Here is a 22339-nt window from a genome sequence, read left to right as displayed (position 1 = left end):
GAGGTGAAACAAACTATTTTTTTAAATGAGAATCATTATGTTTCATTGTAAATTGAAAGATTAATTTTTTGAAAATGTTTATTTATTTAAATATATATCGAAATTTCAATGAGTATACAGTTTCTGAATTATTTGACTTTAAGTATAATATAATAATAATCTATGAAAGTTTAATAAATATTGTAGACCCTATAATGATTTGAAAATTAATGTCATTAATGTATTAAAATTCAATTATTACTACTAAAACTAAATTTAACAAATTATGATTAATCAATGCTATTATATTGTAAAAATAAAATTTTTATTATTTTTTTTTTTTATTCAATAGGAATATTATTTAAATTTATCAAAATTTGGAAAAATTAAAGTTTAAAATAAATAAATAGACACATATTTGTATTTATGAACGTGTTATTTTAATGGCGTATTTTAAGCCAAATAAAAAAAAGTACTTATATTATAATGTAATAAACTATCAAACTTATAACAAATAGTTTTTTTTAAAATAATTAAAGTGCAACAAACTAATAAGTAAATGTTTGTAAAAAAAATATATTTACTCTATATTTAATATTAAATTTTAATATAATAAGTATAAGGTATAACGCCGAATGGGCAAATACGATGGCATTAATGTAATAATGTATACAATATAAATAGATCACTATCTACTATATTATTATATTATTATAAAACAAGTATTCCGGTAGTTTGATTCAATTCCATGGTGTTTTCCGTGTTTGCTCTGTTTTTGTAGTCTACATTTTCGGTTGTAGTGACGATTGTAATTTGTGGTTCCGTGGTGTCCTCTTTTGTTTTGACGTCCATGTGTTTGACTGTAGGTTTTCTAGATATTAGTTTTTTACTCATTTTCTTTTCGTAATGCCTAACCGTCGCCGTTTCATCATAATCACCTACAGTATCACTGATTTCTTTGTCAGATCTGTCTTGCAGAATACCACTACCACCGGGTAATATTGGCTTGAAACCACCTTCGACTATTACGGTGTTTGGATTGAAACCACCTTGTGATTGGTGTTGTTGTACATCGGTCTCTTGTCTGCTTTGAATTGGTACGTAGCCAGTCATTTGTTGAGTTTTTGGGTATTTGGATGAGGAATATGACACGGAAACGGATTGCGATACCGAAGTGCTGGGTTGTTGTACTAGTGGTTGCTGTTGCTGATAAAACATTGGTTTCTGCTGCTGATGGAACATTGGCTGCTGCAGCTGCTGCTGGATAAGCGGTTGCTGTTGCTGTTGGAAATAACCGGGGTAGACTGAGAGCATTGGCTGAGAAATAGACGGTACCGGACTGTAGTGGTTTACTAAAGGTAATGGCGATTGTGTGTTAAATTTGTAAACGGGTTTCTTGTATACGACAGAGTGATGAGCACCATTAGGCATGGGTACATTTGACGGTAACCTCTTACCCGATACTCGGTAACCATGTTTTACAGCAACCGGCTGCTTAGGGGTGAAAACCATTTGTGCCGAATGTTGGTCTGGGAGAATATTAGGTTGCGCTTGGAAATGTGGAATGACCGGTTGTCTAATGGGTCTATAATTATTATTGTTAACATTATATGACGGTATCATGTAATTGTAAGTAGGAGAGGTCACAGGTTGCGGACTTCCGTAGTGAGATTTCGGCATATAAAATGGCACGTTTCCATATGTATAATTTGAGTTTGGATATGTGTAAAGAGTGTTTTGTTGTGACGTAGCTGGAGGGAATTTGTAGGTATTATAAACAAATTGATCGCGATTAGTTGAAGATTTATAAAAATCGGTTTTAAGATTTTCTTCCAATGCAGAGGGAATTAATGGCATATTATGTCCTTTGTGGTCTGATTGTAGGTTGATGTTATTCTTCAAAGGCTCATTATTATTAAAAAACTGTTTATTCTCAACGTCTGGTTTCACTCTCGTTGTGTATTGAATGCTACCTCTAGACTGTAAATCTTCTGAAACAGGCACCGCACTAGGCTCAGAGTTAGGCTGTTCTTTATCACATGCATCCAATACGTTAATTTTCCAACCCAAGTGGCGATGCGTGAAACACTATAAAAAACAGTAAAAAATAAATAATTTTTTAAAAATAATTTGATAATTTTTAATTATATTAAAAAATTTAAAATATATATAAATAAATCAATTAAAAAAAAAAAACCTAAGTGCATAATAAGTTTTAATATTTTAATCAACTATTTTTAATAAGTAAAAGTACTGAATTAAATAATATTATAATTGTTTTAAAATATTTAGATAATTTACTTAAGTTATAGGAAAATGTATTTATATAGGTATATTAATGGTTTTATATTTTAAATTAATAAATCATTTTAATTACATGGTAATAAACGGTATCCGGTGTGTCTGCATCCGGAGTCCATTGTACTATTCCAGGATCTCCGTTATCACATGCCAGACTTAAAGTTCTTTGATAAGCGCCAAAGGAAACAAATTCATCTGCAGAAGGCTGTTGTGGATCTGGAGTCCAATTGCACAAACGACCAACACCTGTTGGGATTACTTCTCCTGATTTGCTAACGCTTACACCAGCAAATATTCGTATGTTCTGTCAAATAAAAGATAAAATTAATAAAAACATTATCTATAAACACTAAACTTACATTAAGTGTAAAATGTGTAAATAAGTTTAAAAAGCACGATTATAATGTGTGCACTAAAAAATAATTACATCTCTTTCTTCGGCTGTTTTGTAACCATAACCGCCAACAGGATCATCAGTAATATAAAATGGGTGGTATTTCGCTGGTATTTCTGTATCTAATCCTCCTTCAACTACAAATGTGTATGTTTGTCCTCTGACGACATTTATTTCTGGTATGAGTAATCCGTTTATGTACCATGAAATTCCCCATCCAACGTGTCCTATAAAAATTAAATAAAATGTTATTCACTTACAATTCATAATTATAAGTACCTACATAGTTTATTTTTTATATTTTTGTATTTTTATCTGAATGATAAGCAATAACTAACCTGTAATAGCAGAATATCCGTGTTTTCCTCCAGTAGGGCCCATTTGAGCATAGAAAACACCATCGTCTGGTTCGTAACATTGAATGGCTGGGATATCCCATGCAACATTGTTATTTTCTACTGGGGCGGGTTTGGGAACCGGACGGGGGCGAATTTTCTTAGTAGGGGTTACCTGAAAAATATATATTTGTAGACGATAAGCTTACCTACTGGAATAGAATATATGAAAAAATCGTATTAACCTCTTTTATTGAACTTTGGCTGGTTGCAATAATATCTGTTGAACTTTTTACGGTTGTAACTTCGTTATGAACTGCAACCGATTTAGTATCTGTATCTGGTATAGGACAGTTCCATTCTGGTAAACGGCCAAAATCAATTTTTATCGTTTCTATAAAAAATACAATAATATATAAGTTAGTATACAATCATAGTCCTTGTACCAATAAGTTATACATTTGGAAATAAATTATAAATACAAATTTGTCAATAATTATAATTTATTTTTCCCTCAAATATTATAATAATTATATTATATATATATATACTTTTATAAACTTTAAAATATTGAAATTATGATGACCAAAAGAAAAAAAATAAGAATAATAATGTTTTATCATAAAAATAAAAGGGCTCCTTTGATTTAAGTATAAATTTAAAGTTCAGTATAAGAGCATATGAAATGTAAACCAAGAAGTTATGACGTTTTTAGTGGGCTTTCGGGGGCATAATACCTTGACATAATGACATATTATATATTATTTTATAAATTCAGTCGTTTCAGTCTATGATGTATTAAGATTTTAAAAATAACACAGACTACCGTGTTCCGTATTAAATAAAATAATATCTGGTAGGTAAATCAAATATTAAATTTTTTACAAGGATTTATATGGAATATGGGCGTATTTAATTTGTTAGCGACTACAATAATAATATAATGTTATAGGTATACAAAAAAAAAATATGGTACAGTGACGGTTCTAATCTCGACGTGTATCCTTTGTATTCATGTAACAATAGAAATACGGTTATTGAATGTGTTCGATGTCAATGTATGATTCTGATTCTTCATGTATATACTAATATAGATATAGGTAGGTATACAATACACAATAAAGTTCATTGGGTAAGAATATGAGTGTATCATATTCACTGATAGATACATCTTTATAATATGATTATTAATAAATTATAGTATAAATAATAATATCATAATATACTAGGTAATATAAAATATAACGTTACTAATAAATAAATAAATAAGTACCTTTCGAAAATATTGGATGATATGAAACCTCGTGTTTGTCATTCAAAGGACCGACTGCCCAAATTATTGGCTGACTGTTATTAGTCAATATTGGTAAGTCAAGATTATCTTTTGACTTTAATGGCCTCTGGTATGTGACTATCGAATATCCATTGACTATTGCTGCATTCAATAAACGAACACTTTCACCGGCCGGGCCCTAGGAAAGATCATTTATTTAAATATCCTATCGTTTTTAAATCTATTTGTGCCACAATGACATTTTTCTACATTATTAACATATTATAAATTATTAATTTATTTTCTGTTTAAAAAACTACTTAAAATAATGTAAAATTCGAAAAAACAACTATAACTATTTTAGTGTTGTATAGAATATATAATAAAACTATAATTATCGAAATCAGAAAAATCAGTGTTAAATTAATATAAATTAATGTATTTAAATAATGTTTTAATGGTATTTGATAATTCATTTAAACTACAATCAAACACAAACTTAATGTATTATATATGGATACTACATAATGATTAATGAACTTAAATAAAGTAACATCTTATTAAGAAAGCATCAAATATTTAATTGTGTTAAATTTGTTATTTGTTTAACAAATAACAATTTGTATACCTGAATATTGGAATCAGGACAACTACCGCTGACTTGTCCAGTATCTTGTTGTACAATGCACTGTGATTTATCCAATAAGTAATAATCTTGAGCAAAGCCACTGATTGTGGTTTGATCTACTCCGGCTACAACTACATCACCTCCAATCATGCGATTTGATGTAGGTGAACCAGATATACCAAAAGACATGTATTGGTTGTCTTCTAAAAATCAACAGTATATTAAAAATTTTGACGTAATGCGTTAAGTTATAATGTAGTATAATGTCTAATAAAATAAAAACATTGAATTTTAGATTTAATTATGTTGATAAAAATATTATTACGTTTGAAGGAAAATGAGACATAAAAAAACAAATGCAGTAGTCTTTTTGAACTATATCATAGGTAATGCAATAAAATATTGTGCATAAAAAATTTCATCAATAAAAATAAATAAAATATAAATTTAATTTTTTTTTATTACCCACTTAATATTAAATATACATTTTAAATGATGGTTTATTTAAAATTTAATTGTATTAATGTACGGGTTGTTCATTAATTCATTATTTATAAAAATATAGTATAAGCAAAATATAAAGTGTATAGAGTTTTATTAAATTGTATTCTAATTACTAATAAGTATAATATTCTATTAACTATTATGTATAACTAACTAACAAATAACTAATTATTTATTGCTAAGTAATTAAAAATAAGTCGATTTAATATTCTTGATTATTTTTACATAATATAAGGTATAGAAACAAGATGGATAAAATTGTTAATTTATGTTTTAATTAAATTAAATCTATAGAAGCGGCACACTTTAAGGTACTTTACATTTTACAATAATGACTTTTCTTAACAAATTTTACTTTCATTAAAAATGAGATTTTATAATAAATGTTTTAGAATAATTTTTAATAACTTAAAGTAGGTACTAAAAATAAATAATAAAAATAAACTATTATTCAACTTCTGCTGAATTAACTCATAATAATTAATAATTGCCTAATAAATAAAAAGGAACCAGGCACGTTATGTGAGAATAGTAAATCATGTTTGAAATTTGCAACTTTGATTATGTAGTAGTTTGGGAGGAAAAGTGTGAGAAATATTGTTGATTAAAGCAATAATAATAATTCGTGATATGTCAAGATTGTGTAAGGAAATAAGTAATATTAGACCAACGATACATTTAGTATTGAAAAACGTGACGAGAAATATTTAAGACCAATTTTAATTTAGTGTACTAGTTTTGTATATCACCTTTAGGCTTTATTATAATATTTATATATATTTTGAGATTTCTGTCGAAAACCAGATTAATTATTGATAATACATACTAAGATTCAATATTGACGATATTCTTTAATAATGTTTATTTTTTTTTGTAACTGCAAAGTACCAAAATTGTTTAAATACTTTAAACTATTATAAATAAAATAAATTAAGTAACAATTATTTTAATAAAAGGTATTATAGTTTGCATTTTAAAAATGTTAACACAATACTGTTCAGCTTAATTATTTCACCGAGTGGATTGAACCACAGGTTTAGTCTTCCTTTTAGGTATTTAAAATTTATTATATGTTTAATATTTAACACTTGTACTTATGCGCTATAACATATGTGCATTTTGGAGATATGTATAATTCTCTTGTAAAACAAAATATTTTACAAATATAACTTACAATAAAATTTTAAAATTGTAGAGCTTATATTGCACGCACATCAAAATCTAGTTTTAATATAGATTAAAAATTATAGAATTAAATTTTAAATTGAAAATTAAAACAATATTTTTTTTATTACAAATTTTAATATTTTACATAACTTACCTAACTTAGCGACCAGCTGAACTACAATGCTGTCACCTGCTATTGCCCAACGTACTTCGTATCCTAAAGGCTCATGGAGTACTTCACAGTTTAATTTCGACTAAAACAAAATAACGCATATTAAAAACATATATAATAATAAATAATTCATAATAATTAATCATATTATATTTAAATGTATGATGAATTAAACATGAATAACGTATATAAATCACTCATTTTCATAGTTACATAAGATCGTGATGGAATGTATCCATATGTAACAGCATGTAGAAATATCTATTTTAATATTATGATACATTATGATAAGCCTACTGGTTATTATGGTAATAAATATTTCTTAGATTTAATTATATTAGCTGGGCATTATTTGTTTTTATTTTTTCGAGCTGTATAAACTATGTCATATTTCATGGATCGTGTTTTAAAAGTGCACGTATTTAATTGCATATAATATATTTTGTGGATAACAGTCACAGTGTAATACGTTATTCTATGATAAATGTGATACTACTTTGAATTTTTTAACTGTATTATAGCAGATATATGTATGATGATTAAAGGTATATATGTATAATTTACTTATTTATCATATTATATTATATTAATGTACATCTTACATATCTTTAGCTTGGTTTTTCAAGATCTATCTAGCTTATCGTTTTTAAATATAATATACTTATAAAAAAATATTTTACGATGGTTATAAAACTGTAGAATTCTCAATTTAACCTATCCATTCAATGCATAACAATCGGTGGACGTTAAAAAAAACCCAAAATCAATTTAAGAATTTATTTATCATATTGTGCTTGCCTTTATTATGGTGTACCTAATACTGAAATTTAAATTTGTCTTAAATTTGTTTGCAAAATACAAATTATATTAATAATTATTATATTTTTGATTTCGCGGAGTGCTAAATTGTCTTTAAAATTATATTTAGAGTATAGCATTATAATAAAAAAATTTGCATGGTATTTAATGTGGATAGGGTGTACTACGTATATATATAATTTTTAGAAATCATTCCCCTATATAGGTGTAATTTATTATTTTTATTATTATTCCTATAATGTTTATAACTAAATAAAATCGCAAAAAGGACTAAAGAACATTAAATAAATATACAAATAATGTTTATTGACCGAGTATAGAAACCAGGAAAAAGGCAACTGCAGAGAAACTTTAGTGGTGCATAAACTAATTTGTGTTTGTTGGTATCTTTTAGATTAAATGTTGACTTGAATAAAAGTGAAATTTAAATAATCATCTTTATTTTACTGCGTAAAAGTTATAAATACTACAAAATGACTTCAAATACATTTAATTTTTTACAGAACTCTTAGGGCGAAATAATTTAATCAAATATTTTAAAAGTATGTGAATAGCGAATTTTAAATTGTCGGACAGTGGTATTGTGGTAATAAGTAAAAATGTTTTAAATATGTAGTTATAATAGGTATATATCTATCTATCTGTTTATCTATAGCGAAGGGGTATTTTAATTGAATTATTCATTTGTATTCCGAACCACTGTTGGTCGTAGGAATTGAAAGAATTGTTATCTGTATACTGTTTTTGAATTACACCGAACTCCATAATGTACAATGATTAATATTGTGTATGTGTCAGATGAGAAGTAGCTACAAGTATACAGAGATTATACGAAGCAATAATGATTATTGCCTTTCTTCTACATGCTAGTTAAAACCTCGTAGTTTATCTAGCTTAATAATGGGCGGTTGCTTAAAGAGAAACTGTAAAGAAAGTAGTATATATATATGTATTTATACACATTTTGATAGATTGCTTGAAATTGTTAGGCGCGCTTGTAATTGGACACCCGAGCTGAGAGAAAAAATCACGAAATTGGAGTAAAAAAAAAAAAAAATAAAGAAATATATATACATGAATATAGTGAGGGAGAAAGAGGGGGAAGAAAATGCACGATACATTGCACCTTACAGTGACTATGCCTTACAGAATTGGATTGGAATGCAAGCTTACGAGTCATTGACAGACCTATCAGAATTTAAAAACGAATTTATAACCGTCGGCTAGTGTTACTGTCGCACAGCGAGTATAAAATAATATTATACATAGGCATAGTACGAGTAGATACTATTTATTATAATATATTATACTTGACGTGGAGGTATTTTTATTTCGTTTTATCGAATGGCGTACATTACAATATTATTATACGCATCCCACGTTGGCGCGTGACGGCGGATAGTGAAGGTGTTTGTTATTATATACGTTATATTTTGTTCTCTTGCAAACAGCGTAATGTTCTCTCTGCGGGTCGTCCACGGCGGGCCGCGTGGTGTTGTGCAATACATACCATAAAATAGTTAGGCATACATAACGACAACACTGTAACCAACAATAATAATGACGATAATTCATGTATTAATACAGTTCGTTCGAATTTAAGTTTGAATACAGTTTAGAAAACATTGTGCCTATCCACCGATGTATAGTCTGTGATGACGACTTGAATCCGTTATCGGTTGACGGACGAATGAAAATACGACAATATTGCATACGGCCATACGGGTGAGACGAGTGTGCGATATAAGAAATACAGCTGCATAAGTATAATCGACAAAAATAAAAAACAAAACAACACATTCAGGAGGTTCTAAACGAACAACTCGTTTGTACGGCTCATGATGAATTTTATTCACTCGATTAGAATAACATGCGTTGTTTCGCGTGTGAAAAATGTGTGACCCTACTATAACACACTGGTATAGGTATATCTTAGCTGTATAGCAAACACCAAAAGTCGAAATTCGTTAAATTTAAAATTGGCTGCGCACCAAAGTACTATGCGCTTATTCTGAACATGTTTCGAGAATATTTACGATTTAAACACACGAAATGATAATTATTTTCAAACTGTGTAATTGACGGACGTGCAGCTGCAGTAGTCGTCAAAAGACTCTCCAAAGAAAACGTGTAAAAAACACTAGATTGTATCCTTATCCGCAAAAACAAATTTTTTGTGTCAAGACGATAAATACCACCGTATCCGAAAATAATTATTTGTTTCGCGATTGGTCGATATGCACATTTATCTAAACGACAACGATCCTAGATAGCGACGGAAAACTGCAGACATGAATTAAGATAGTACAATTTACCTACGATATTACCGTTACCACCAAGTGTGCATGTAGCCTGAAATATAATAGAAAACGATTATTGGTCGCGTGTAGACGAATAATATTATTATTTTTATATTTCAAGTAAAAAGAGTTTTTCAAAATCGTCTTTAAAATGCGCTGAAACGGCGATTCGACGTAAAAAGAAAGCGCGTGGAAAGGCCGTGTCTTAGCATCGCCGAGACAATAGTTCACACGACGGATTGTTATAATAGTAATAATTATAATTGGTCTCGCGCAAAGGTCACACACGACGACGACCGCGCGCGGCGTCGATCGTATAATATTGCGTAACGCTACGACGGGGTTAGTCGGGCGCGCGTAGGAGTAGAGCGGCGGCGGCGGCGGATGCGAAGAAGCGTCGGTCGCCGCAGTCGTCGTAACCGGTACGCGCGGCGTCGTCTTCGTGGTCGGTTTGGAAAACAATTCGTGCGCGACGGAAATCGAAAGAAGAAGACTCGTTGCGTAATGACAGAAACACTACATTATACTATATTTTATTATTATTATTGTTGTCGTCGTCGGCGTCTTCTTCTTCTTCTTCTTCTTGGCCATAATCGCGCGCACCGACCTGATAATATAATAACAATTTACTATGTGGATACTACAGCCGTACCCCTTGGCTGTGCGGAGGCGTCGCGAACGACGTACTTCTTGACGTTATTGTATTACAATACAATTTACCGGTGTTGCGTATTAATGCTGTTATTGTTATATTATTATTATTATGACGTTGTATGTAGTGTTACGATCGTTGTAAATTTAATTTTAAACATATTATTATCATCTGTCCGTGTTTGACATTATGGCGTTCGAAAGTAAATGTTTGCAATATTATATCGTGGATGAAGGCCCGGGTGGAACTGTTTAGAATGCCGGAAATATTCCGGTGGGTCGCAAAAAGACATAACGATAGCCGAAAATGTTATACGAGACTTGCTCATATCATGACGGCGATCAAAAAATTAGCGCCCGTAATATAATATTAAGCTCGAAACGAAAATTGAGCGTAACACGTATTATACGATGTAATATGAACCTAATATAGTTAGAATAATAGTTTTTAAATATTAAATTTCGTAAACGCATTAGTTCGACTAGTTATCTGGGTTTTTTTTGGATATTTTATTTTATTTTATTCCACATCCTTTTAGTAGTTAGTGAAAAATAGATTTTTATATTGCTTGTCAAAAATCGTAGTGCTAATCGATGTATCGTTTAGTTTTTGTTTGTTTAAACATGCATAACTGTCCTTATCGAGCAATACACTGCTGGTAATATTATTGTCTACGCCTCACGGTGGGGTGATTACGAAGACTTAAGTATTGTTTCTCTTCTCGTTTTAAAATACAAGCACAGTTGGAACGAAATCACATTATTCTGATAGTGAAATTCTGAATCCGTAAATTTGTTACTTGGAGTAAATGTTGGATTGAATATAATAAAGTGAACTAAATCTTTTAATTTTATTTTTAAACAATATTGAAATTCCTCTTGTTTTAATATTCCGCTAATGTTCCACCCCTCCAAATTACGAAATATTAAGTAAATATTTAAATCAGTATTATAATTGTCATTTATTTTTGTAATTGAATCGATAGACGTATATGATAGTAAAATAAATATCAGTTGTATATTGATTTTTGATATATTATTATTTATTAGTAGGCTGTATAAACTCGATTATACATTAGATTTTTGTGTGTCGCGTTATAATAATATATAATAGTATATGATTATTATATCGTAGATACCTATTTATCGACGTCTAACGGATAGGTTTACAAGTAATAAATATTACTTAAATATTATTTTTTTGATATTTAAATTATCGATAACTTAAAAAATTTAATATTTACACACAAATCACGCAATGTTAAGAGGTAAAGTCCAAGGGTAAAGTTATTTTGGATACCTGTATAATATTATTAATGTTAAATCCATAAATTTAACATAATTCTACTATTTTCCCATAATTTCGTATTATAAGCAATAAACATATCCACTATCCAGACATCGAGTACACCATTTTTGAAAACTTAAATCAAATAAAAGTTTAAATACAACATTTTATGTATAATATTATGTGTTTGTGCTTCAATGTTTTATATTTTTACATTTGAAAGAAAAACACATAAAACTAAAAGTTTACATTGTTATTACTAATATTAGTTTATTGATGATAAATTATATCATTACTAAAAATAAAAGTTCGGCATTTATTTATTAAGAATGTTTAAATGTTGAGTTTAATTTCATTTCTACCTCTATTAGTCTTATTAAATATTTGTTAAATAAAATTATGTATTATTTTTAAATATTTTATTATTATATTCAAAACAACATTTTATTACAATAAAGATGTATTTCGTGTACCATTTAAGTTACAGAAAATAAAAGATTAGTACTGTAATAGTGAACGTGCAGTATCTAAATACTAAACAGTTGTTTATTTTTTATATGATAATAGGTAATTCATGGTTTATAGCGAACGTACAACACTACAATATTATTCGGTTTGAACTCAGCACTTTTACAATTATTAAGATAATTTTACAACCAGCTAACGGCGTTAATAATAATTATCAAACGAAATAAAATGCAAGACTGGCGCGCTGGATACATATAACGGCATAGCTGGTATACATATAGGTTTGTAAATGTGCGTGTTTTTAGGTACATGAAGATATTATTCTGAGCGATCCGTTTGTATTCCGTCTCGTCCTAATAACGAGAGTAAAGACGCGTTACCGATGAGTGGCTACGACGTACGTAAGTCGAGATAATAAATTAGCGCATTTAAGTAGGTATAATTACAGGTATACTACCAAGGCGTAGGTTATTGTTGAACATTCGTATATTATATTACATTACATTATATTACATATCGATTGAATGATAATTCGTTAACAGATCATTTCGTAGATTCATAGAACAAAAATAATAATAATAATGCATAACGTTGGGTCGATCACGGACGTTCGCGGGGCACGGTTAAGACTTGAACAGCAAAACGTTGACTTTCATAATGTCATATATTATACGCGCTATATCCGGTCGGTGCTTAGATTTTTTGTTGCGGCTGGACCGGAAGTTTGACGATCGGCCTATACGTAGTGGCTGGCAGCGGATGATGGATCTGCGCGGTTCCCGCGGATTTGCGCGTCGTCGTCTGCTGCTGCTGTTGTTGCAGACCCGTTGCAGCCGCCGCGGTTGGACCGGTGGCCGTCGGCACTTTCGGCTTCTGCAACACGGACAACGGAATGCGTTTCGATCAGCGCTTGCAATCGCTGCAGCTGCAACGGGTACGGGGTGGTGCAACGGGTGGGCTCGGTTTCGGTGACGGCGGTGGCAGCGGGGACGTACAATTCACGCATGTAAATTTGGCGAATATTCGTTAACGGGAAAATAATTTTTTTTTGGTTGAGAAGAAAAACAGAAATTCCGGCGTCATTAGAATCATTGGTTTAGTTTTTTTTTTTTTTTAGATATATTTGATAATTGCTGTAGGTTCAGCAGAATTTTCGCACCCAGGTATATTTACTTAATTCAAAAGATACTCAAATGTACGCTCCTCATATACCTATAAATTATACTACAATATTGAGGACCATGGTTTTTGTACATTTTTTCAAAACATTAAAATTATTATGAAAAATTAAACCCTTATAAGTCTTTACAGTAGTTTTAAAAAAGGGTATTTTATATTTAAGTTGTAAACATGAATATTATTCATAATTTTTTTTGTATTTTAATAAAAATGTTTTGTACCTCACTCATCTCTAATCAAACATGTATACACAGAGATTTATGTATTATAATACTATGTACTGTAGGTATAAATAGGTACGTTATACAATGTGGAGTATGTTTATTATTTTATTACTATGACATCAATCCTCACTGTAGTCTGTAAGTATGTATATGTTCATACACAGTAAAGTCACGTTGTAATATGTTAATGGATAGTAGACACGTAATATATAGTATTATATTCCATGATCCCATAGACCTTACAAATACTAAAATATGATACTATAAATGTAAGTACTTGTAGGTATATGTGGCATAAATATTATAAACCATAAGTAACAATAATAATTTTAAAATACATCTGAAATCATTATTAATGTTTTTATATAATATGTTTTATATTTGTATTATTCCTTTACAGTTAATACTTCTGTTCGCAGTGTTCGCACTATACATTATCCTGCTATACAACGTAAAAATATCAAACGTTATACTTAAAAATAAACCAACAAGTAAAATTGAATATTGGTTATTTGTTTATATTTTAATATTTTAAAATTAGAAATGCTAGGTACCTACTTTCAATACGTAATTCAAATATATATTATTATACAATATATTTTGTTAAGATTATGTCACGCTTACGGGGTATTATTATGGTTGTAAAATTATACGTTAGAATGTTTGAGTTTAGATTTACATTTTGGATTATTCATGTTATTATGATTTGAAAAATAATTTTCATATTATTTAAAATACTTTACTTTTAATAAATAAGTATGATGCTCAGTTTCCTTAGTTTATAATTGTGGTTAAAATAATCATTTTTTTATAATATACAGCTAGATAGTATATACGAAATATTTCCATATTTGGTCGGAAAATTGAAAAATCAGTTAAAGATACTTTATTAAAAAATACTATCAATAGTGCACTATAATACAACATAATATATTTGCATGCATATTTCATATATACATTAGCATCTAAATTAAATTCATCCCTGTGGAGAACAACACCGCACGAATGTTTGCCGAATACACTATTTACGTGAATTATACAATAACAAATTATTATAATAAATCGTGTACTGACCTGAGGCAACACTCCAAGCATTTTAAGTGATGGAGGTACGCTAAGAACTGACGGCACGGACACATGGCCAAAGTCCACTGTGAAAGCCTCACACCATATACCGAAGTGGCCGATATCGAATATAGTAAGATCGCCCGGTAACGTTAGTACAATAGTCTTACGATCATACCGACGTAAAGGCATTTCTTTTCCATTCTCATCCGCCACCCTAATGCCCTGAGGAGTCGGTTTGTCGCCGGCGCCCACCCAAAACTTGGCATCTAAAAATAAAATCGTTATGGTCCAAGTTAACTTTTATACACTGTATGTGGTATTTATTTATTTATTTTTATTTTTTAGCAACGAATAAAATATATACTATGTACTTTATAGCAAAAATAACTTTTCATAATAGGATCTCATACTTGGCAACTGATATTCTTTCGAGCAAAAACATTTGGAAACCCATTCTATCTCCTTTTACTGAGTATTGTGCACTTGGATCGTTTCAGTAAAATGTATGAAAGTTTTAAATATTGTATAGTAAAAGTCACACAATGGTAATTTTTTTAAATGTTTAAAGTTTAAACAAAAAGCTTAATGCATGACCACGATATGAACTGTGGTTTTTTCCCTTTTCTTTGCAATGGCTATATGAAATTATGAAAAAATACTAAAATACCTACAGTTTTAAAATTTTAATTTACTTTCTATGTTAATATAACAGTATATAACAATATTATAGTTAAACATTTAATATTACTAAAATATGAATTAAATCAAAAAGTTTCATAAGGTCATATAAATCAATTCAATTATTTTATAATTAAAGTTTCTGAATAATAAAAGTGAACCCATTTATGTCAAGGTAAGAACAAATTTAAAATCAATAATTATATGTCAATAATAATTAATTGTTATTTGTTGTTGTAATATTGTTTGATCGTTACCTGGTGCTTCGCCATCGTAGGAAAACCCTGGTATCAGCAATGTCTGGGCATCAACTACGACTATGTTTTCTGAAGAAACTCCATGAATTCCGGACAAACTGTCGATTTTTTGAGGTTTTGGGTAATCCAGATTGTAAGGAATTTTTACGTCTCCAAAATTAACCTTTTAAAACATAAATCTTAAATAAGATTATTAAGACATTAATTTATTGTAGCTTAATTATTTCTATAGGCGTAAAACATCGACAAAATAAATGGATAGATTTTTAAAAGTTGTACTACTCGTAATAAATTTAATACGAAACAGTGAAGTATTAATAAAACAGAAATATCCATGACTTCAACCAATTTGACGATTAGAAATTAGAATATTGTAATATTTTGTTTAAAAGACTTAATGATATATATATATATATAATTAAATATTGTAATGATGAACGATGATACTATTATTATTGTATAATAATTTAAATTAACTGTTCTATAATTATGAAGTATGTAATCGTTTATTAGATAGGAATCAATTGAAAGTATACAGATTATTATAACACAAAACGCTGAATCTAAATATTCGTTATTAAATGCGGCATATTAACAGTCCAGTTAAGTGCTCGTATAATTATTTCGGAGCCAGCCGTCGGCGATGGCCATCAGAAGGTCGAAGGTAAAGCGATTTGTTAACATACCTTTCTACGACGATACGGATTCAACATTAGAAATAGTAAAAAAATAATAACGCACTGTCTACGGCATTTTAATTTTGTTTATTACTTTTTCTTTTTTTTCGTCGTAACACAATATAACCGGCTCGTTATTTGATGGTTGTTAAGAGCTGGAATAGCGAATTAAACAAGTGACCGAGAAAGCACAATTACGACCGAGTGTTTTCAAGTTGTTTTTTTTTTTTTTTGATTTGGTTTCATTAAAGCAACTACGGAGGCCTTACACGATATAGCAGTGCACACGTATAATATACGCGTATGAATTAACCGGAGAAAGTGGTCAGGACCGTCTGCTACCGTTAGATATAATATACGTTTGCATATTATACGTACGCTGTTTGAACCAAATGAATGCTACGGATATGTTTTTATCACGATAATCCTATACAGAATGTGTAGTACCAGGTTTCTCTAATAAATGATATCGATATGAATACCAAACTTACATACGTGTATGTACAACAAAATGTATATATTATGTGTGTCGTGTGTCATGTGTGTAGTGTGTTCGTGTGTGCGCGCACGTGTAAGTGCGACATCTGCGAGTATTAATTTGTGTAAATGTGCATAAATAAAGCTCTTCCTGTAAGTCAAGTATACGCAAAACTGGGCAGACGACAGACGTGGCGGCCGAACTCGTTATTTCGTCTGTAATATGCACTCACCGAGAAGTCTTCGCACCAAACGTAAAACCACTTGATATCGTGCAGTGTCAAACCCTCCGGCAGAGTGATTGTCAAGTGTTCGTTTCTGTACCGTTTCAGCGGGTTGGTTCTGTGGCAAGAAAAAAATAAAATCATATATAAAAAGGGTTTTTTTTTCACGCGAACAGAATGTGTATAATAATAATAATAATAATAATAGTACTCACGTTGCTTTCTCGTCACGAATCCTGTATCCGTTGATGCCGGGTTGTTTGCCGTTAGAACCGTAAAAATATGCGGCTGAAAATACGCATACAATATTATCGTGTAGAATTTAAAATGTGATATTATTGAGATAAATAATAATCATTATTTATTATATAAACATTTTGTAATTTTGTATCAAATCTAACCTAACCTAATTTAATAAAATATAAATTATTGTTTTACCCATCAGTTTGATCAATACATAGATGATATACTGTTGATGCCAGTCTTTCAAATTTATTAGCTGATGAATGTATTTTAGTTGAATAAATAATAGGTAATGTAAAATTGGATACTATACAATAAGTTCAATCATTGACACCACTACAAAATGTAAAGCTTAAAATTGCATTAGCTTGTGCATTTCAATCAACACATACGTAATTATTTCAGTTAAATAGTTTATATGTGATTAAAATTATCATAAAATAAATAAATTATCCTGCCCCCTGAAAAAAATATAAGTATGAATAATATTCTGTGAATACAAAAATAGAAGTTAAATCTATTTATACATTTTAATATTTTTTAAAGTTAAATTATCTGTCCAGATTAAGTAAATATTGTAGAGCACTAATATAAACTTGATTTTATTATTAATACATACGAGTATAAAAAAATTTATTTTAATATATTAGCTTGATTTGATTTTTAACGCTTTCCGTTATAGTTGTTTCCGATTTGGTTATGAAATTATGTTAACTATACACTTCTAAATAGTATAAAGTAATGATTACCTGGTCCTTCACCGTCGTAAACGAAATTTCTGATGTGCAATGTTCTAGCGTCTACAGCATATACGTCTCCACCTAAACCATGATGATAAGACTTCAAAGGGCCCAAGTATTTTCCGTAATATTCTGCGGCGCTAGTTACAACTGAAATAAAAATATAAAAATACAATATTATACCCAACGAATGTATTTTAAATAGGATAATAAAAAAGTTAAATACGTCTAATTTAAATAAGATTAACATATTATTATTTAGGGTTTTTAAAATTATAAATCTAATTTATAAAACTTAGTAAGAAATCTTGTATTATTTACATATAACTTGAACTATAATTTTTCACATTCATATTTTGTATTTTTACCTGATAACTTTTAATTACTTGAAACAACTTTAATATCTTTAATAGCCAATAGAGTTCTTATAATCTTAACTTTTTTATTAATTAAAAAATAAAAATACAAGTGTAGTTCTGTATAAAACTAATATTTATATCGTTAAGTTGTTGCGAATGTTATAGTTATTTGTATTATTGTTTGTATTCATAATGACCGTACAAGCGTATAGTGCACGTGGCATTATAATATCTGTCAATGATTATAGTTCAAGGTTTGAATTGCATAAGGTTCACAATTAAAGTGAAAGTGTAAAAATTTAGAAAGGTGAGTTTCAATAATGTTCAACTTAGGAATATAAAAAATTTACTTTAAATGTTATGGTATTTAAATTTGTAACTCGGATACCTAATAAGACATAACACTCTGCAGCCGGAATTAATTATTTCTTTTGCGTTAGAATCATACGTGAACACAAATACATATTGTTGAAAGCTAATTAGAAATGAAAAACTAACATACAATTGTACAAGTAAATAAATCATTGTTACTTTTTCGGAATAACAGAATGAAAGTTTTCCAAAAACAAATTTTCACATTAAACAGATATTTATATATATATGTATATAAAAACATACTATTTCAATATAGATAACTTATCATATTAGAGATTTATTATTTTGGAAATATAGTATACACTATACGTATATAAACTTATAACTATAAGTAGTATTAATTTTCGAAATAATTTTAAATAACTATAGTTATTTCTATGATGAAGTAAGGCATGTTTATTTGTTTAACGAATTTTTTATGAGAACAGTCGATTCATATTTCATAATATTATCTAAATTAATCGTGTTTGTTCGGACCTTGGTTATCATAAAACCCCTTGTCGAAATCAATACGCCATATCGTATTATAACATATTTAATTGTATCAGAACTTTTTTTTATTTTTATTGCTGAATAGTTAACATATTATTGCAAACGGTCCATTGAAAGAAACTGGTTGCAAGATAATATTATTGTTTCGGGTCAGGTCACACATAAAAAAAAAATGATAATTATTACAAGATCATAATCCGCGTAAACCGTAGATGGCCCAATAACCTGCATACGTATATCATCGTACATTATTCATGTACAGGTCGTACACATACATATACTTACGTACATATAAACACGATGTAGTGTGGATGAACGTGTTTCGCTTTGTTCAGTCGGTAGTCACGATAAACAATTATATCCCACATTTTCAATTAGAGCGGAAGAAAATTTTAATTACCAGTCTCATATTGTGAGTAGTGTAATATAACGGGTTTCAACGAAACCACGACGACGAATTGCGGTAAAAAATAGAGGGATGCATTTATAAGTTACTTTGCTGTTGTCACATAGATTACAATATTATATAGGCGCGTGGATGGACGGTATAAACGAGTCGGAGTGCTCTAAAAAGGGTTGCCAGGTATTGTGGGATGAGCGCCAGGAGGGGAGGAAGTCTCCTTCACGATGCATTTGCGTTGGGACTTTTACGTGTCACCTCGTACGGAAACGCTTTTGTAGTCGTCGGCAATTTTAATCATGTCAACCTAGTATATAGAATAGAGAGGAAAATCTGTTGACCTGTAAAGTACCCGATTGACTTTTCTATTACACACAATACACAGCTATATATATATATATATATATACTGCAGCTCCTTATTTCTAAAGAAACTTCACACTTTTTTTTGCGGATCGTATATACCTACGTTTGGTTGATCGTATTCAATCCGATTATTTATATATCGAATTGGTCGCTATCATAAGAGTTACCAAAGAAGTACCTAACCGTAGAGTTTTTTTTCCATTTAACTATCAAGATGCCATTTTTATGTACAAGTAAGACGAATTTTAATCGTTTTAATTGAAAATCGATCCAGGTCCAAGATATGTTTGCATGAATAATATTGAAAAATGAATAGTTTTACGTACTTTATGTTTATCTTTACTGCCCATTGTTCTATTTATCTATTTATTGTTATTGTTATTATTTTGTTTCATTTTTATTATACCATCAACAATAATAGCATTAAACGACAGTGAATTGCACAAATTATCATAACAATAGGACTTTGATTTTATATTATATTCTCCATTACATTTAGACGATGCTTGAAATTTCAGTAGAAAGTCGACTCGGGCGCCCGAATAAGGATAGGTACTTTTAGTAAACGACAAAGTCGTGTCTACCCCATATGCACACGATGTATTTTGAACAAAAGCTGTATCGATAAAGCTGAAACGGAACGATCCCAAACTTGGGCATCGTTATAATATTATATCACACATGAAATTCAAAATCGAAATCGAACTTAAATTATTTTTTATTGTGATGGTTATTGCATTTATTCGGTCATAACATTCACAATGCAATTAGTAAATCATGAAATTCCATTGCTGTATGTATACTGTATAGTTATTTATTTATATATAACGTAATATAAACATTATTGTTGAAAATAATAGTTTATATTTACACGTATTGCATAATCCAATCTAATCAATTATTTATGTAACATATTAACAACTTTTATAGAACAGTTTAATTTTTGAAGTGAAAAAGAAAAGATTATTTAATTTTATGCAATAACAAATTATAAAATTGTAAGTAAATGGTATAATTACTCTAAGTACCTACGCTATAACTATATAATTATGTAGTTTTGTTATTAAATTTAGAACCAACCCAATTAGGACTATTTAGATCACAGAATCCATATAATTCTTTAACGGGCATCGGTTTATAAAAAATATGAAATTTTCAAACGGCAGTAAAACTATGTTTTCATTATGTAGTATAAATTTTAAATTGATATAATTATTTATTAATAATTAATACAATTTACTACTTAGTCATTAAAATAAATCAACATTTTTAGAAAAATGTTTCTTTGGAGAATTAGAACTGAATGTATACATTATGGAACCGTTTGAAAAGTTAAAATTTTTCAAATTTTTAAAAAGAAGTCGGAGAGAAACAAATATTATAATTATTTTCAAAAATATAGATTAGTGTTAATGTAGATAAATAAATTACGAATATATTTTCTGTTATACGAGCATTGATTATTGACTGATGAATTACGTAATAACATGCGAGGAAAATATTGCGATTATTTATAATTGTGTGACACTACCTATCTGTTATTGTAGACTGTGATTTTGAGTAAAGGTTTTTTGTTTTTGTGATATAAATGATTATATAATATAATAATAATATAGATTCGGCCAAAACTCAAAGGTACAATTACGGCCGCGGCATTAAATATTCGATAACCATTTAAAATTATTACTATAACAGTATTATCTCGATATTAGGTCAGGACTATACGTGCGGTGTGCACATATAAACTTACTATTAGCGTTAAAGAAATATTTAAACGAAGTCTTCTCTCGTTGAAGGTCGTTTGAAACTTTGAACACATTTTAGATGATCGATTCACGCATGTAATATAATACATATTGTTCCCGTTTTTCTAGCAGCGAATTCAATACGTTGGCCTTTGCAATATGTGTTTTGATAGCTTCGCAATTTGGAATAACGAAAGTTTTTCTATTTCCAATAGAAACGTTGGATACAGTGAATATTTTTGTCGTCGTTCGGTATATGACTGCCAAGGACGACGGTGGTGAACGGGATATTTTACAACGGTTTTTTTTTTGTTATTAAATGTAGTATCGTAATAATGTAGTCCGGTGACAGCAGTCACTCGTATAAGTTTCGAAAGTGCGAGGGCGATTAAATGCGAGAAAAAAACGTTTCTTTCCGATAATGATTTCATTATCGCATATTAACGTGTGTGTGTGTATGCTATAATTATATTATATGTATACTACAGACAAACCTGTATTATGAAAGGCGTACACGACTGTGACATCGACAAATGTGTCTATAGTTCTATACAGTC

General features: G+C 29.4%; 1 protein-coding gene across 1 annotated transcript in view; it reads right to left on the bottom strand.

Annotated features, from left to right (window-relative positions):
- Nucleotides 1-396: 396 nt before the first annotated feature.
- LOC132920260 (protein Skeletor, isoforms B/C) overlaps nt 397-22339 on the bottom strand; it is a 32306-nt gene continuing 10363 nt past the window's right edge. Inside the window, exons 2-14 of the mRNA XM_060982506.1 lie at nt 18056-18196; nt 17279-17351; nt 17073-17181; nt 15686-15848; nt 14757-15016; nt 6736-6835; nt 4911-5113; nt 4283-4481; nt 3255-3403; nt 3013-3184; nt 2708-2901; nt 2357-2584; nt 397-2067 (exon numbers count right to left, since the gene is read on the bottom strand). Coding sequence (XP_060838489.1) covers nt 691-2067; nt 2357-2584; nt 2708-2901; nt 3013-3184; nt 3255-3403; nt 4283-4481; nt 4911-5113; nt 6736-6835; nt 14757-15016; nt 15686-15848; nt 17073-17181; nt 17279-17351; nt 18056-18196 — 3368 coding nt within the window. The 3' untranslated portion in view covers nt 397-690. The remainder of the gene's footprint in view (nt 2068-2356; nt 2585-2707; nt 2902-3012; nt 3185-3254; nt 3404-4282; nt 4482-4910; nt 5114-6735; nt 6836-14756; nt 15017-15685; nt 15849-17072; nt 17182-17278; nt 17352-18055; nt 18197-22339) is intronic.

The sequence above is a fragment of the Rhopalosiphum padi genome, chromosome 2 (assembly GCF_020882245.1).
Source record: "Rhopalosiphum padi isolate XX-2018 chromosome 2, ASM2088224v1, whole genome shotgun sequence".
NCBI classification, from domain to species: domain Eukaryota; kingdom Metazoa; phylum Arthropoda; class Insecta; order Hemiptera; family Aphididae; genus Rhopalosiphum; species Rhopalosiphum padi.
The sequence above is the reverse complement of the archived record's forward strand: the minus strand, read 5'-3'. Positions and strand labels throughout refer to the sequence as shown.